Source organism: Micromys minutus, assembly GCF_963924665.1.
Source record: "Micromys minutus genome assembly, chromosome: 2".
Lineage (NCBI taxonomy): Eukaryota > Metazoa > Chordata > Mammalia > Rodentia > Muridae > Micromys > Micromys minutus.
This window is the reverse complement of record NC_137971.1, coordinates 70629500-70643047: the sequence shown is the minus strand read 5'-3', so window position 1 is coordinate 70643047 and position 13548 is coordinate 70629500. Positions and strand designations below refer to the sequence as shown.

The 13548-nt window shown below is 44.5% G+C and overlaps 1 protein-coding gene across 1 annotated transcript in view; it reads left to right on the top strand.

Annotated features, from left to right (window-relative positions):
- The first annotated feature begins 1901 nt into the window (after positions 1 to 1901).
- The window catches only part of LOC308416662 (integrin alpha-M), a 37651-nt gene continuing 26004 nt past the window's right edge, over positions 1902 to 13548 (top strand). The window contains exons 1-5 of the mRNA XM_080911701.1: positions 1902 to 2010; positions 3735 to 3840; positions 9819 to 9922; positions 11473 to 11543; positions 11691 to 11808. Of these exons, the coding sequence (XP_080767827.1) occupies positions 1983 to 2010; positions 3735 to 3840; positions 9819 to 9922; positions 11473 to 11543; positions 11691 to 11808 (427 nt within the window). The 5' untranslated portion in view covers positions 1902 to 1982. The remainder of the gene's footprint in view (positions 2011 to 3734; positions 3841 to 9818; positions 9923 to 11472; positions 11544 to 11690; positions 11809 to 13548) is intronic.

The following is a 13548-nucleotide window of genomic DNA, read 5'->3' as shown; positions in this document are numbered from 1 at the left end:
GAGGGGGAGGTGGAACCCAGTTTGATTCCAAGTGAGTGGGCTGGGAGAGAGAAGGCCTTTTCCTCTTCTCCAGGAGATTTAGGCATGGCTTTTACCCCCCCCCATACCTCCATCCTTGATGAAGAAATGGTCCTTGCTTGTTCAAACTGCTTTATTAGATGGCCGCTGTGAATGCATACCCCTTACTCAGGGTGAACCAGGGATTAAATACCTTTTGTGGGAAGGATTGTCCAGGAAGGGAAGCTCATTGGCTGAACACTCGGGGCCTACCTAGACACCTCTTTAGCACGGAGAATTCCAGGTTTTTATGCTATGTGGCTGATTGCCATTGTCCTCAGTGGGGCGGCCTGGTTACATGTTCCAGAGCAAGTAGAGTTAGGTAAGAGCTGACTCCACTCCTACTGCACTCAATTTGAGATGCACAGGTTTCAAATTCCCTTAGCCTTACCAGTTCTTCTGTCTGGTGGCATGGTCCCACTTGTTCCACACCGTGTGTGTGTGTGTGTGTGTGTGTGTGTGTGTGTGTGTGTGTGTAATAACTTTGAAACAAAGTATATAGAATTTTATTTATTTTCCAGCAGGCAAACATCTGTTTTCATCCGGCTATTGAAAAATATGACTTAGCAATAATAGAAAATGTTTCAAGAAGGAGAGAAGGAAGCTAGGCGTGGCAGTGCATGTCTGTAGATCTACGGCTGGGAGGCAGGTGGATCACCTAAATAGTGAGGTCAAGATCAGCTTGGACAACACGTTGGTAGTATGTTTCAAGAAGAGGGGACGAGGTCCGTGAGACAGTGGGTAAAGGGGGTGTCCCCCAAGCCTGATGACCTGAGTTTAATCCCTGAGACCTACATGGTGGAAGAAAGCTGACCCCAGCGACCTGCACTCTGACCTTCATTTGTACACAGTGAACCACACAGGCATTCACACCACCCCACACCAAATAAATATATAGATGTAAACAAGACAAAAGACTAAATCCCCTAAAGAGTAAAGACATTTTTTTTTTCTTGGCCAAGAGATAACGTGGACACAGTCCCTGTATCACAAATCATGCAGTCGAGCATTCGAGATTTGGAGAAATCACAGGGGTCAGCACACCCCAAGTGCAATGGGTGAGCCTCACCTGGGAAAACTACCTTCCTGATCATACTGTCTCCCCTGCCAGGTAAGTATGAGAAACCACTGTCTTTAAGATCAAGAACCTAGAGTAGATTCCATATCCAACAAGGCAGGGATGATTAAATATCTCCCAATATGTCCTTTAGTTTCTTTGTGCATAATAACTTCAAGGTCTGTTTTCAAAATACTTTCATGAAATATATAGAACACCAAACTATGTCTCGGATGTGACCATGGTTATGGTTTCTTTCTTCTTTGGGTGTGTGTGTGGGCATGTACCACAGTGTGAATGTAGAGGTCAGAGGACATTTCGAAGTTCTTTTTTTCAACCACATAGATACTTGGGATCAAACTCAGGTGGTTGGTGCTCAGCGGTGAGCACCTTTAACGACCTTTAACGATCGAGTCATCTGGCTGGATCAACTCTTGACTACTTTTTAAAGGGAGCATCAGATCCCCTGGGACTGGAGTAATAGACAGTTTCAAGCCTCCATGTGTGTACTGGGAACAAGATGTGGGTCCCCTGGGAGACCAGCATGGTCCTAAACACTGAGCCTACTACCTAGCTTCCCCCCTATAATATCCCAGAAGTAAATAAGTGTCAAGTGGTACCTTTGGGTGGTAACCTTGTTGGTTTGGGCCAAGAAACAGGGTGCCAAGGAAGAGCAGGCTACAATGTCCCTGAGAAAAGCTAGAAAAGGGCTGGGTGTGTGCAGAGCCTCCGCCCTCTTTGAATCTCTCACAGCTTTGGTCTCTTACTTCTCTATTTTTACCCCTCCTGGCATTAGTGGCTTCCTCAAAGTGTCTGTGGTCCTAACCCCACAGTTCACATATTATCCAGGATCTTGTTCCGTTCAGTCATGACTTTTAAAGTTCTTCTGGTAACAGGTAAGTTGGGGTCTTGGGGGATCCCGGGGTAGGGAGAAGGGGTTGAGAGGTCCTCAGAATGGAAAGGAGGGAATCTTTTGGGCCTATGGGTAGAGAGGAAGGTCATAGGCAAATGGATTTAGGGAATGTGGATACTGAGGATTGAACTCAGGCAGTTGGTACTTAATGGCAAACACTTTTACTAACCAGCCACCTTGCTGGCCCAATTCTTGGCTATTTCTTTGAAAAAGAAAATCTTATGTGTGTGTGTGTGTGTGTGTTTTACCTGGGTGCATGTCGTGCAGTGGAAGTCAGAGGGGGCATCAAAAGGGGACAAGGGGGGAATCTTTTGGATCTGTGAGTGGCGAGAAAGGTCAGGGAATAGGAAGGAGCTAGGTGGAGAGAGGCAAAGGCTTTAGGGAGGGATCAGTGATTCCAAAAGAAAAAGCAGAGGCAGACGAGAGTCTGTCCCTGATAGACAAGGCTACCGAGGTCCAGAGAGCTGAAGGAGTGGCACCAAGGAGCACGGAGGTGCCTTTCCTCCTGTGCCCTGCATACCACTTCTACTTAGCCTTACTTAGAATAATAGGAACCTGGTGTGAATGTTTGTTGAATGACTGATAATCAAACTAGTTTGTTTCCTTTTATGCCTGTTCTTGTAGGGAGTGGGTCAAGAAGGGAAGGAACTACTTGAAACTTGCATAGGAAGGAAAATTTCTAACTGAGGCCTTTGTTGTGTAAATCTTTGTGGTTGTGACAGTGGGGGAAGAGGCCATTGCGGGCTCAGAAAGGTCATACCCCATCGTGGGCACTTAGAGGCCCATGAGCTTGAATCAGCGCACTTGGCCTGTGAGTTGAATGTGGTTGCTACCTGTCTTCAAAGGCGAACATCTCTCCTCCATCAATGATGGAGGACACTAACTACTCCCAGTTAAGTGTCGCTCCTTAAGAATCTCATTCACCCCATGGGTAAACCTGTACCACACAAATTGTGATCATTGGTTACAGTTTGAAATTCTTTGATGAAAACTCGGTAGAGGTGAGACCGGGGGTTTACCTAGTGTGTACAAAGTTCTCAGTTTTATCCCTAGCACCAGAGAAACTGGACATGGTAGTGTAGAGGCAGGAAAATCAGGAGTTTAAGATGATCTTCAGCTACACAAGTTCAGAACCAGCCTAGGATGTGGGAGACACTGTCTTGAAAAGCCGGGGAGGCAGAGACAGGTGGGTCTCTAAGAGTCTGAGGCCAGCCTGGTTCACAGACATAGTTCGAGGATAGCCAGGACTATACAAAGAAACCTTGTTTTGAAACACCACCACCTTCTTTTTCTCCATGGTCTTACTATGCTGTCTGGCTGGTCTGGAATTCACTGTTGAGACTTTTACCTCTGAATCCCCAGTGCTGGGTTTGGCTTAACCAGCTGGTCCTCTGTAGAAAAAGTGAATGGATTGTGGTATGGGGGCCCACCCCTGCACCCCTGCATTTAGGAGGTAGAATGGGAGACAAGGAAGACCAGGAGGTCTAAGTTATCCAAGTTATACTGTAGTGTTCCAGGCCAGGCTGAGCTATATACAATACTGTCTCAAAAACTTAACTGACAGATCCCACACTGTGTGGACCTCTGCCCAGACTGTCAGAGCTTCAGAGAATGTGGACAGGAATGGTCACGGGTGGAAATGTGTGTTGTTCTCTTAACTGTATTGGTTCCTTTGCATTGACTCTTAATTCCTTGTTATCTTTTCAGTCCTAGCCTTGTGTCATGGCTTCAATCTGGACACTGAAAATCCCATAACCTTCCAAGAAAATGCAAGAGGCTTTGGACAGAGTGTGGTCCAGCTTGGCGATACCCGGTAAAGTCCTCAGGGGAAGCCCAGTGTCTCTGAGCTTCTCTAAAAGCTAGGGGAAAGAAGAGTTTCCTTATTAAGCATTCTTTTCTTTTATTTTTCCTTTTCCTTCTTTTTTTAAAAAAAGGATTTATTTATTTATTATATATAAGTACACTTGTTGCTGTCTTCAGACACACCAGAAGAGGGCATCAGACCCCATTACAGATGGTTGTGAGCTACCATGTGGTAGCTGGGTTTGAACTCAGGACCTCTGGAAGAACAGTCAGTGCTCTTAACCACTGAGCCATCTCTCCAGCCTCTTGTTTCTTTTCTTTGATGGGGATGGAATTTAAGGCTTGCAGATGCTCTACCGCTGAGCCACACCCCCACCCTCACAACTGAATTTTCTTTTTCCTTTTTTTGACTCAGTAGTGAGGTTCCAGGGGTCCAAATTCACAAGATCCAAGAACGCTGAGAGCAAAAAGTTCTTCTTACTCCCTGTATCCCTTCCTAGGCAGGGATTCTGACAGTTGGCTTCTTATGGTTCTCCAGGAGAGATTTTTATTTGCCTTTTTACCTCCCTCCTCACTGCCGCCTAGCTCTCCACCCTCAGTCTGTAGCATGCCTTTTGTTCAAGTCATGGCCTACTTTCAGGTTATGAAAAGAAAGTTTGTAGAACACGACCCTGCTCATTTGCTACTCAGAATGAAGGTAAGTGATGAGGAGTACAGTTCACAAGGCCTAAAACACTGTCCTTTCGAGAAATGTTAGCTGGGGTTCACCATGGGACCATGCTGAGAGTATTCTCTTCAGAATGAAGACCTATTGTGTCTGCAGTCACAGAGGCTGTGACTAAGCAGTGGCTCTATCAGATATAGAAAATTCGGGCTCACTGCCACCATCCATTGCTTCCAGCTGTCACAAACTTTCCATTTCCTGTTCTGTAATGATCCCTGAGCCTTGAGAGGAAGTGTGTGGCAGAGCTGTCTCATTTAGAGCTGAGCATGCCCAGTCTCTTATTCTGTATGTATGGACTAGTTGTGGGTCTCTGCTAATCACCATCTACTTAAAATTGGAGCTCATCTCATGAGGACTGAGAGATGCACTAAGGGCGTAATGTTCAGTACTTAGAAAGAAGTTTAATGCTTTGTCCACTCAGTAGACCAGTTGCAGTAGGTTCTCCTTTCAGGCCTATGACTACCTAGCTACAGGAATCTTTACCCAGTTAACATGACCAAACATTATTTTTGTCTTGTGGACATAGGTGGAACCTTTAATGCCAGTAGAAAGTGGCTGTTACTCCCCATTTCAGGTTTCTATTGCTCTGATAGAACACCATGACCTAAAGCAACCCAGGGAGGAAAAGGTTTATTTGAATTGCAAATTCTGGGTTACAGTCCACTAAGGCAGGAATCTGCAGACAGGAACTTGGAAGCAGGAACTGAAGCAGAAACCTGGAGGAACACTGTTGATTGGCTTGCTTAGCTTACTTTCTCATGGGAGCCTAAGCCACCTGCTCAGGGCAGGGCACAGATCACAGGGATCTCACATTAACCACTAATCAAGAAAATGCCTTTATAGACCAATGTGATGGGGGTAACTCCTTTATTGAGAGCATCCTTTCCCCATGTGTGTAGGTTTGTGTCAAGATGACAAACACTAACAAGCACACTCCCACAATGTTCATGCCACTAGCACACCAGTAAACTTGGATATCCTGCTGGGCCAGTCCTTATTGTGGGCAAAAGGTTCACAGCTGTGTACAGCTTTTGACTAAATCACCCACTGGCAATATGCATTGAGCCTTTCAGCTCCATGCAAGCTAGCCAGTATGTAGGGTTGACGTTTCCAGTTTGGGACCAACTTGATTTCTCCATATTGTCTGACTCAAGTATGTATTTTCTTAAGCAATAAGTTATGACCATCAAATTTAGGAGTGTGACCAAGAGCAACGGCAACAGCCTGTAATGTTTAGGGGGGCAGTTTATGGGACCCCACTGATCAACAACTCAAAAGAGGCACTCTATATCAAAGCTTTTTCTTTAATAGCCCATGGTATCTGGGTGAGGAAAATTTCCCCTCATTATAGGGTAACTTTATATAAATTTCATGAATTTCATGTGTATGTGCATATATACACGCATGCACGCACGATGTATATTAGTTGGTTTCCATACTGTTGTTTTAAAAAGGGGTTTTATTTTATTGTTATTTATATTTACCCCTTCCCATACTCTTTCCTCTCTCTGCCCTCCTGCCCCATTATCCTCTTTCCCTCTGCATACTCCTCTTGTATGCCTTCTCCCTTGAAACTGTCCCTCCACGATCCCTAATTACCTTCCCGACTTCTATGGCTACTCCAGTTTAAGCACACATACAAAGATCCAGAGGCAGCACCTACATGTGAGTGAGAACATGTGGCACTTGTCCTTCTGGGTCTAGGTTACCTTACTTGAAATGATGAATTCTAGCTCCATCTGCTACCTACTGGCTTCATTTTTCTTTATAGGTGAATTACTATATCATGCACATGTACCACATTTTCATTATCCATTACTTGAGGCACATCTAGGTTGTTCCTATTTCCTACCTATTGTGACCACAACAGTGAACTTGACTGTGGACAAGTAGGTTCTTTGTAGAGGGAAATAGTGCCTCTTGGGTATATTCCCAAATATGGTCTAGTGGTATCTTGTGGTAGACGCATTTTGATCTTTTTGAGGAACCTCTGCACTAATTTTTACAGTGGCTGTATCAGTTCTCACTCCCACCAACCACCCTTTTCTCACATCAGTATTTGGTGTAATTAAAAAAAAAAAAAAAAAAAAAAACCAACAAAAACCAAAAAACAAACAAAAACCAAAAAACAAACTTACTCATTCTGCCTGGGATAAGATGAAATCTCAAAACAATTTTAATTTGCATTTCTTTGATGGATGAGGATGTTGAATGTTACCATTTTTTTTTCTCAAAAGATTTGAGATTTTAATTTATTTTCATTTTAATTGTATGAGTGTCTGCATACACACATGCAGTTCCTGTAGGCACCAGAAGAGGGCGGTAGGTCACCTTGAGCTGGAGTCACGGATGATACTTGGGCCTTTGATAGCTCATAGTGTCTGGGAAAGGAATTCCTCATTGATTACAGGGTAACTCCTTATAGATTAAATATATATGTATATATATGTATGTATATAGGTATGCATGTATACGTATATAAGATTTTGAAATTTGTATGGGCAGGTGTATCTATGTGGGGGTCTATGCACATGAGTTACATGCACACAAGTGTGTGTGTATGTGTGTGTATAGACATATGGTATATACATCTTAGGAAGCTTCTTTAGTAGCTGGTTTCCATATGCTTTCTTTCTAAAGGTTTTTATTGTTAGTTATCTCTTGCCTTAATTATTCCTCTCTTAGACCTTCCTGATTCATTGTCCTCTGCTGTATGAATGCTGGGTCCTCTGGAAGATCAGTCAGTACTCTTGACTGTTATTTCTCTGGTCCCTTTAAAAATGATGAAATTATTATCATTATCATCACCATCATCATCATCATCATCATCATCATCATCACCATTATTATGTTTGTTGGATAGAAAAAAAGGAGTGGCCAGAGGGATCTGGTATCTCCAACTTCCAGGAATGCTAAACACACATGCATACATGCCTACACAGAGATACACACATACAATTAAAAAAAATCCTAGTCTGGTGTGATGGCACACACTTTTGATCCCTGTACTCAGGAAGCAGAGACAGGAACATCTGTGTGAGTTTGAGGCCAGCCTGGTCTACATTATAAGTCCCAGGTCAGCTAGAGCGACACAGTGAGACCCTGACTCAAAAAATGAGAGAGGGAGGGAGGGAGGGAGGAAGAGAGAGAGAGAGAGAGAGAGAGAGAGAGAGAGAGAGAGAGGATACTTGATCACACTGTGAACACCAAGATTGTGTTATTTACTGAAAAATTCCGTTTCTAGTTGTGGTGTGGTTCAGGCTCTTAATCTCAAACAGTGAAGGTCAAGTTAGTTTGTAGAAAGAAGCAGCCATGTTTGAAAGTGATGTCTAATTGAGTGGCAGACAAGGGATGACTCAGAGAAAGATTTCACAGAATAGGATGTTCCCAACTGTCATGAGGAGAGAGAGGAAAGGGAAGCTACTTAAGAGGGCAGCACTGGAAGAAGGAGGGAGGGAGGGGGAGGGAGGGAGGGGGAGGGAGAGGTCAAAGTAAGAGAGTGATAGGTGTCCTGACAGGCTGACAGGTAGGAGAGAAAACCCAGAGGGAAGCTGTGAGAAGTCCTGGGAGTCAAAGGAAAATGCCTTTTGTCTTTCTTAGGGTCTTACTGCTAAGGTTTTACATGTTCAAAGGGTCAGTCCATTCTCATCAAGGCAGGAAGCATGGCAGCGTCCAGGCAGACACGGTCCTGGAGAAGAAGCCAAGAGTTCTAAATCTTGATCTGAAGGGAGTCAGGAGAAGACTGTTTCCCAAGTATCTAGGAGGAGGTCTCAAAGCCCACCCCTAAAGTGACACACTTCCTCCAACAAGGCCACACTTTCTAATAGTGCCACTCCCTGGGCCAGGCATATTCAAACTACCACAACTTTTACAACTTTTCAGGAGATGACAGAAATTTCTGCACCTCATAATTTAGTGTGGGGTAGTACATGTGATGAGCAGGAGCGGGTAACAGGTACGAGGTAGGACATAAATTAATTGTAAAACCACATGCTTTTTCCTCTGTCCCACGGAGGGAGCTTCAGGGGGATGTGGTCTGATTTCTTTAGACTGTGAGATCTGGCCTTCTAAGAGTGATCAGGGACAGACCCATGATCTAATAGTGTATGCATCTACAGTGTGTGCACATGCTTGGGTGTGTGTGTGTATGCACGAGTGCTCGTGCGCGCGCATTAATGTATATGCATGTGTGTGTGTAAGACAGGTCAGAGGATAACTATTGAGAATCAGTCCTCTTCTTCCACTATGGGTCCTAGGGATTGAACTCAGGTCATTACAGTTGTGTGACAAGTGCCCTTGAGCATTAGAGCCGTCTCACCAGCTGGCTTTCTTTTATTATGGGAGGTATGAACAAATGTATGTTCCCTCCAGACTGGGTGCCAGCAACAGCCTGAAGAATGATTCTGTGCAGGTCTATCTCTGTGAGCCAATGACTTTAGCTGCTATAGCTTCCATAGCAGAGATAAGCAGTTACCCACAGGAGCACCAGCAGCTTACAAAAAAATCTGTCTCCCTGACAGTCATCAACAGCTTTTGAGCTCCTCCCTCCTCGTCAGACAAACATTGATGCGATTAATCTCTTTCTGGTCTCTTCTGGATAATAACAGCTGCTGGTAGTTCGAGATGACAAGGGCCATTCTGGGCCCAGAAGACTTGCTCCACAGAGACTGCTTTTTCTGTTGATGCTCCCCCCACCCCCCATCTTCCACTCCTCCCCTTCCTGGTTTACACGCACCCACAGACCAGAGGAAGGCCATCTGGGGTGTAAGCTGCAAGCCTTTCTTTCCCAGTTTGTCATTTATCTTTTGACTCTGATTTTAATTTGTTTTTAATTTTTGTATATCTATTTAAAATGGTTATGTGGTTTAAATATTAATTTTTTATTGTCTGGGAATTTCATAGGTGTATGTAATGTGATTTGAGCAAACCTACCTCTTAGCCCCCGCTTTCCCATTCTTCCCTGTCATCCCACCCCTTTTACATCCTAACTTCACAGGAATTTTTTTCCTAAAGCCAGTTTTTAAAATTATCTCAGAGTTTTGTGTCATTCTTAGAAAGGGCTTTCCCATTCTAAGATTACATTTTTTAAAAATAATTATTTCTCCTATTTATGGGAATTCAGGAACTTTACTTCCCTCTTGAAGGCAGAGAGAGAGAGAGAGAGAGAGAGAGAGAGAGAGAGAGAGAGAGAGAGAGAGAGAGAGAGAGAAGTAAGGCCTCCTCTCCCTACATTCAGAGCATCCTTTCTTATCCCCTCTCTACAGACTGGTTGTTGCAGCCCCCCAGGAGGCAAAGGCTGTTAACCAGACAGGTGTCCTCTACCAGTGTGACTACAGCACAAACCGGTGTGACCCCATTCCCCTGCAAGGTGAGTCTCATCTCTCCCTCTGGCTTCTGCACGGAGTCTTCCTGTGAACACCCCTGGTTTGTCAAGCATACCTGTATCCTGTCCATCTTTGGTGGGGCAGGGAATATCTGGCTCCCTAGCCTCTGGCTTGTCTATAGACCCCTTAGGCAACCCTGCTATACCCTCTTACACAGTCTAGCCTCTGTCTCCCAGACTAAAGTGACTCTTTTGCTAGAATAAATAACATTTAAGCATTTTGTATGTGTGTTGGTGCTTGTACACATGTGCTTGCAGGTGCATATGCCCAGTAGTGGAGGACATAGTCAACATCAGTGTTGGTTTTGACCATTCTCTGCCTTATTTTGAAACAGGAGCTCATTGATTTAGGTAGGCTGTCTGGGCAATAAATTTCTCTTTAAAAAAAAATCTTTTTTTTTTTTTTTTTAGTTATGTGTGAATATTTGCCTTCATGTATATATATGTACCATATGCATGTCTGGTGTCCAGGGAGGCCTCAAGTGAGTGTCAAGGTCCCTGGAACTGGAGTTACAGACAGTTATGAGCCACTGTGTAGGTGCTGGGAATCAAACCCAGGTTCTAGAAGAGCAGACAGTACCCTTAACTGCTGAGCCATTTGGCTAATGAACTTCAGGGATGCTTCTGTTTGTTTCTCTAGGACTAGGGTGAGGATGCGTGTGAGCATCATACAGGTCCTAGAGCTCTCATGGTCATAGAGTGACTTTCCTATGACAGACAGACACAGTGGCACATGCCATATGAGAGAATGATTGCCCTTCCTCTCCCTTCCCCTCCCTACTCTCCCCTTCTTTTTCTGTACCCCTAACCTCTCTGCAAGGTCTCTGGCCATAGACTTGCTATGTAGGTGGCAATGGCCTTGAACTTCTGATCCTCCTGCTCCACTCCCAAGTGCTGGCACCACACCAGCCTGAAGCTTTGTGCATGGTTGGCTGCACTCCACCAACAGTGCCACACCCCATTTCTGAAACCGCCTTTCATTATGACAGTTTCTCTTTCATCCTTTAGGTTTTTTGTTTGTTTGTTTGTTTGGTTGGTTTTGTTTTTGTGAGACATGGTCTTACTGTGTAGCCCTGGCAGGCCTGAAACTTGCTATGTAGACCAGGTTGGCCTAGAGAGATTTTTTTGCCTCTGCCTCCTACCCACTGGGATTAAAGGTATTACTCACCACGCTTGGCTGCCATTTTGATACAAGTGTATGATATATTTCAATCCTTTTGTCCTCTTTACCCTCTCCAATCTCCCCTGCCTCTTCCTGCTGGCCCGTACTCCAAATAGTCCCCCACACTTTAAATCTTATCTTAATTCCATCTGCTTCTCTGCAAGTGGCATAACTTCATTCTTCACTGTGGCTGGATAGGACTCCATTGTGCAGACCGCAGTTCATTTATCCAGTCATCTATTGACTGGCCTCTGTGTTTGGCTCTTGTGAGTAAGACAGTGACCACGGACATGCACCCCTGCCATGTCCCTGCCTGACTGCCTCACGTCTCCTCTGACCCCAAGGATCATTGTACATACATCTGTCTTCTCAGTACCTCCAGAGGCTGTGAATATGTCCTTGGGTCTGTCCCTGGCTGCTACTACCGTCCCTCCACAACTGCTGGTGAGTTGCCCTTGACCAGAAGAGGGTCTTGAGAGGAGAGATGGGAGAGCAGGAGATGCTGGGTTGGAGGTCATGTGTAGGGTGGAGGGGCTGTGATGGGGGGCCAGGAGGCAGGGGCAGCCCTTTGACACCTACTCTGTCCCCCAGGCTTGTGGCCCCACGGTGCACCAAAACTGCAAGGAGAACACTTACGTGAATGGATTGTGCTACTTATTCGGCTCCAACCTGCTGAGGCCACCTCAACAGTTTCCGGAGGCTCTCAGAGGTAGGTTCTTTATGGCAGAGACTTGAGGATGGACTGAGATGGCAGCTGCTCATGCTGTAGTGGTATACTGGGGGTCTGGGTAGAGGCAGATTAGAAACCTTGGGTCTCTTGGAGAGAAGTTAAGGTGACTGCATTATCCACTCACTTCAGGGAGGAGGAGATTAAGTCACTTGGCTCTACAGATGTCCCAATCATTGTCCTTGGAGTATCGGGGGTCTCCCAAGCATAGTCTTTGGTGTTGTTGACAGGTAGTCCCTGCTCTAACTTCCCACCCATTCTACCTTAGCCACCTTGCTTCAGAGCTTCCCACTGCCTCTCTCTCCAAGGAATTTTCTAAGATGTCCTCAGAGCCATTACGCTGGGGATGTTTTTTTCTCAAATTCCAACTGATAATCCATTACTAGCGTTTTGGATTAAATATCAACTTTCAAGTCATTCATGGTAGTACTTCCTTGATGCCAGCACCAGGAGACGGAGGCAGAGGTATCCTGGGTTTTTGGCTAGTCTGGGCTACATAGCAGGACTCTGTCTTAAAAAATAGAAAATAAAAATAAACATAAAGTCATCGTTTGAAGCTGTCTTTCCCTGGCTCTGTGGCCCTTCTGTGAAGGAGAAATTGGGGTGCGATAGGAGGGGTAACAAGGAAGGTAGACATGGGAAGCAAAGCCAGCATTGGCTACTGTATGGAGTCTTCTTACACCCCTCTCCACCCTTTTATTTAACCCTGTCAACCTCCTAACACAGGACAAGAGAAAGAAAAGGACAGAGAGGAAAGGAAAGATATCTCTGAATAAAGTCTGGGGTCAAAAACAGAGCAACGTTATTTTTAAACCTTTTCCTGCTGATGGGGTGTCGAGCTCCTTGGGGCAAGTTCGATCTTCACCCTCAGAATATCGAATTTCTTCTTTGCACATGACTACTTGGGGCCCTAGTATTTACACACCCTCTGAAAAATCCCCAGAATTCCAAAGGTCACACAATTGCAGAAACTATCTGCAGCTGTCAAAAACCACGCCTCTGAGAGAGCCTGAGGGAAATCAGAGCTGCCAGCATGGACACTCTGAAGCGGTTCCATATTCTACACCCGGGAAGCAAAATCATTCTTATCTGTGTCTTTTAAAGAAACCAAAATTCTTATAATAGAGAGGTAGATGAATAGATGGGGGGCAGGGATGAAGGGTGGGAAGGAGGGAGAGAGTCACACAGGGAGAGACATAACAGAATTTGTTCTAGAGATTAACGTCTCATTACCTCTATTTCTAATCCCTGGAGTAAGTTTAAAAAGTCCAGCTCATCAGCCACCAGAAACAATGACTTAACCAAATTCTTAAGAAAATGGCTGCATCTAGAGAAGATCATCCTGAGTGAGATAACCCAGTCACAAAAGAACAGACATAATATGCAGTCACTGATAGTGGGATGCTAACCCCAGAGGCTTGCACTCCCCCAGAAACAACTCACAGACTGTATGAAGTCCAAGAAATAAAGAAAACAAAAAATATACATATATTCACAAAACAAGAAGACTTTGACTATTTCCATGTTGCGTTTTGTTTTGCATGTACTTTACGCTTATTGCAACTAGTACGTTTTCAATGCATACTGTCAAGCCCTTGAAAAAAATCAAGTACTGACTAAAAAACATATTCACATGGTTTTATGTAAAATTTATTTTAATGTCTGAAAAAACAGTACTGACAAAAATGTATAATTTTAAGCAAAAAATGTTTAAAATCTTTA